Source organism: Amphimedon queenslandica, unplaced genomic scaffold (genome assembly GCF_000090795.2).
Source record: "Amphimedon queenslandica unplaced genomic scaffold, v1.1 AMPQUscaffold_13350, whole genome shotgun sequence".
Taxonomy (NCBI): Eukaryota; Metazoa; Porifera; class Demospongiae; order Haplosclerida; family Niphatidae; genus Amphimedon; species Amphimedon queenslandica.
This window is the reverse complement of record NW_003546414.1, coordinates 35,366-38,149: the sequence shown is the minus strand read 5'-3', so window position 1 is coordinate 38,149 and position 2,784 is coordinate 35,366. Positions and strand designations below refer to the sequence as shown.

Genomic DNA, 2,784 nt, shown 5'->3' with positions numbered 1-2,784 from the left:
CTTCTATAATAATATCATTAATTCCATCGTCTTCCAACTGTGTATTGTTGAAGAACCAGTCAACAGTTGATAAAGGAATGGAGAAAACTGTACAATTGAACACTCCATCATCAGTTTGATTGATAGTCTTGTTAACAGGAGGCTCTGTTATATTAGGTGGATCTGAAAAAAAATAGATTAGAGAGAGTAAAAAGAGGAGAGAGAGGGAAGTGATGTATGTGTTTAAAACAAAATAAAGAGGAACCAGTACTTACATAAAACAGTAAACTGCAGTTGAGGAGAAGTGACTGTTTGAACAGATTCCAATTCATTAGTAGCAGTGCAATGGTATCCATTGGTATCACTAAGCTCCAATTCATTTATCAGCAAACTACTACTGACATTGTACAATCCTCCTACTTCTTCCATTGTAAGCACATTGATACTCATCTTATTGCTATTCTGTTCTGCTACCATTGTATCATTAATGAACCAACTGATTGCAGGGGCTGGGTATCCTCTTGATATACAGGTAAGGACTGTATCAGAACCAGCTGTACCATTAGGGGGAACCGCCAAATCTACAATCACTGGAATAACTAAAAGAAAGAAATGAAGGAAGAATCACAACATAATAAGACGTATATCAATAATAATAATAATAATAATAATAATAATAATAATAATAATAATAATAATAATAAAATAATTAATAACTTATTTAGTAATTAATAATTTGCAAATTACAAAAATGCAAAACAATTGCAAGTTAAACAAGCATAAAAAAGAAATGCTAAAAATGATAATAATTCACGTAGAAGTAGAAATCAGAGTACATAGTTCTCAGAGTAAATTCCAAGAAAAACTACATGTACATGTACATGTACATGCATTGCTATGGAACAAGAATTTACGTGGGAGATTACCTTTGGCAGATTTGCCAAAATTTGTTTTTAATAACTGGCTGTACTCTTTAATTTATACATAATCAGTATTATTATTGTTAAATGGACAAGTATACCTATTCTTTTCCTCAACCTATTCCTAGTATTATTATTATTATGACAGTACTACGTACATGTACATGTACATGTACATACATATTACATCATATCCAATATACCCTAGCTCACATCAAAGGCAATACTGTAAATACTTTGGTTCAAGTTACTAGGAAAAAGTACAGGAAATGCATACAAAAGTATATACAACATAATAAAACTCTAATACAAGTATATAATTAGTATTATATATACAAAACTGCTTTGCTTGCTCATACATGTAGATCATGCAGCACATAATCTATAGCTTGCTTAGGCTCGCCCCTTTAATGTTCTACATTCGTCTAGTACAATTATATGTAGAAATAATGTATAAATAAATAATGTAGCTTGTCCACTAAAATACACCATCATTCGTTACCTTGCACTCCCAGTGTAGCTGATAATGGCAGAGTCTTGATGCTATTATTATAGACACAGGTGTATTCTCCTCTGTCTTCAAACCTCGTTCTTCTTATTCTTAAAGACCCGTAATCAATACCAGGGCCTCCGATACTATATTTGTCTCCGCCCCCCTCCTCTTCGCTGACAATCCTCTGGTCATTGTAATACCAGGCGTGGTCAGGGGTGGGGTCACCGATCGCTAGGCAACGGAAAAAAGCAGTCGAATTCTCGAGGACATTCAAGTCTTCCGGTACTTGGTAGACCTTTGGGGGACCTGAAAATGATAAAAGTAGGGAAAGGAAGTTTAGAGTGATTTGATTATTAATGCGAGGATAAACGTGGCTATGAGTAGCCAAAAAATTTTAATTGAAATAGCGAAGACGTGTGTTGGATGTTATACTTGGCATAAGTACATTAACTACCAAACAACAATGATTACACTGTAAGTATATTATATCAACATCAATATAAAGTACAATATCATAAACTATTGATATAGGACAAGGCTATATACACAAATGATAAATGAAGGACATACAATATCTATTGTACAAAGGAAGCAACTAATTCACAACATTCTGTAGCAGTAAACTATACCTCTCCTCTCTCTCACTCTCTCTTTCACCTCCCTCTGTATTTCCCATTCCCTTTCTATTCATCATATTTCTCTCCTCTATTTTCTTAATTTACTCACTTCCTCTCTTAATCTAATAAAAGTAGATGAAACCTTCTATCACTCTCTCTCTCTCTCTCTCTTTCCTTCCTCCTCTAATATAAGCTCTTTACCTTCGACCATCAACTGTATTGAAGCATTTTGTGTTCCAGCTTCATTGGTGGCATACACAGTGTAGTATCCTTCATCAGAAGACGTTAGTAAATGACTGATTGCCAGTGATCTTCTATTACTGCTTAGTTCGTAGCGGGAGTCACTCGATTCAGTTATATCCAGTAAACCAGCTGGACCTCTGAACGTCCAGCGAATGTTGGACGTGTTTACGAGTGGGTCATCTTGTGTGATGGAGAATGTGAGCACAATGGATTGGCCCTCAACACCAAATGAAGGAGATGGAGAAATAGGAGTGACATTAGCAGGAACTATGAGAAACGGAGGACAAAGAGAAATAGAGAGAGAGTCAATATATAAATATAGTACATGTTATATATACGTGTACCTTGTATTCTTAAAAATACAGCTTTAGTCTCAGGTGTGTCCAATACATTGCTAATATTGTTAACTGCCATACAAGTATACACTGACTCGTCAAACTTAACTGTACTAGTAAAATTCAATACAGAGACACGGACGTGAGTATAATCCGTCTCAGTAATAGTTATTCTGTTAGCCCCTCCCCCTACAACT

The 2,784-nt window shown here is 35.0% G+C and overlaps 1 protein-coding gene across 1 annotated transcript in view; it reads right to left on the bottom strand.

Annotated features, from left to right (window-relative positions):
* Window positions 1-1,390: 1,390 nt before the first annotated feature.
* The window catches only part of LOC109582844 (roundabout homolog 2-like), a 3,166-nt gene continuing 1,772 nt past the window's right edge, over window positions 1,391-2,784 (bottom strand). Inside the window, exons 4-6 of the mRNA XM_019997840.1 lie at window positions 2,597-2,776; window positions 2,211-2,519; window positions 1,391-1,698 (exon numbers count right to left, since the gene is read on the bottom strand). Of these exons, the coding sequence (XP_019853399.1) occupies window positions 1,391-1,698; window positions 2,211-2,519; window positions 2,597-2,776 (797 nt within the window). The remainder of the gene's footprint in view (window positions 1,699-2,210; window positions 2,520-2,596; window positions 2,777-2,784) is intronic.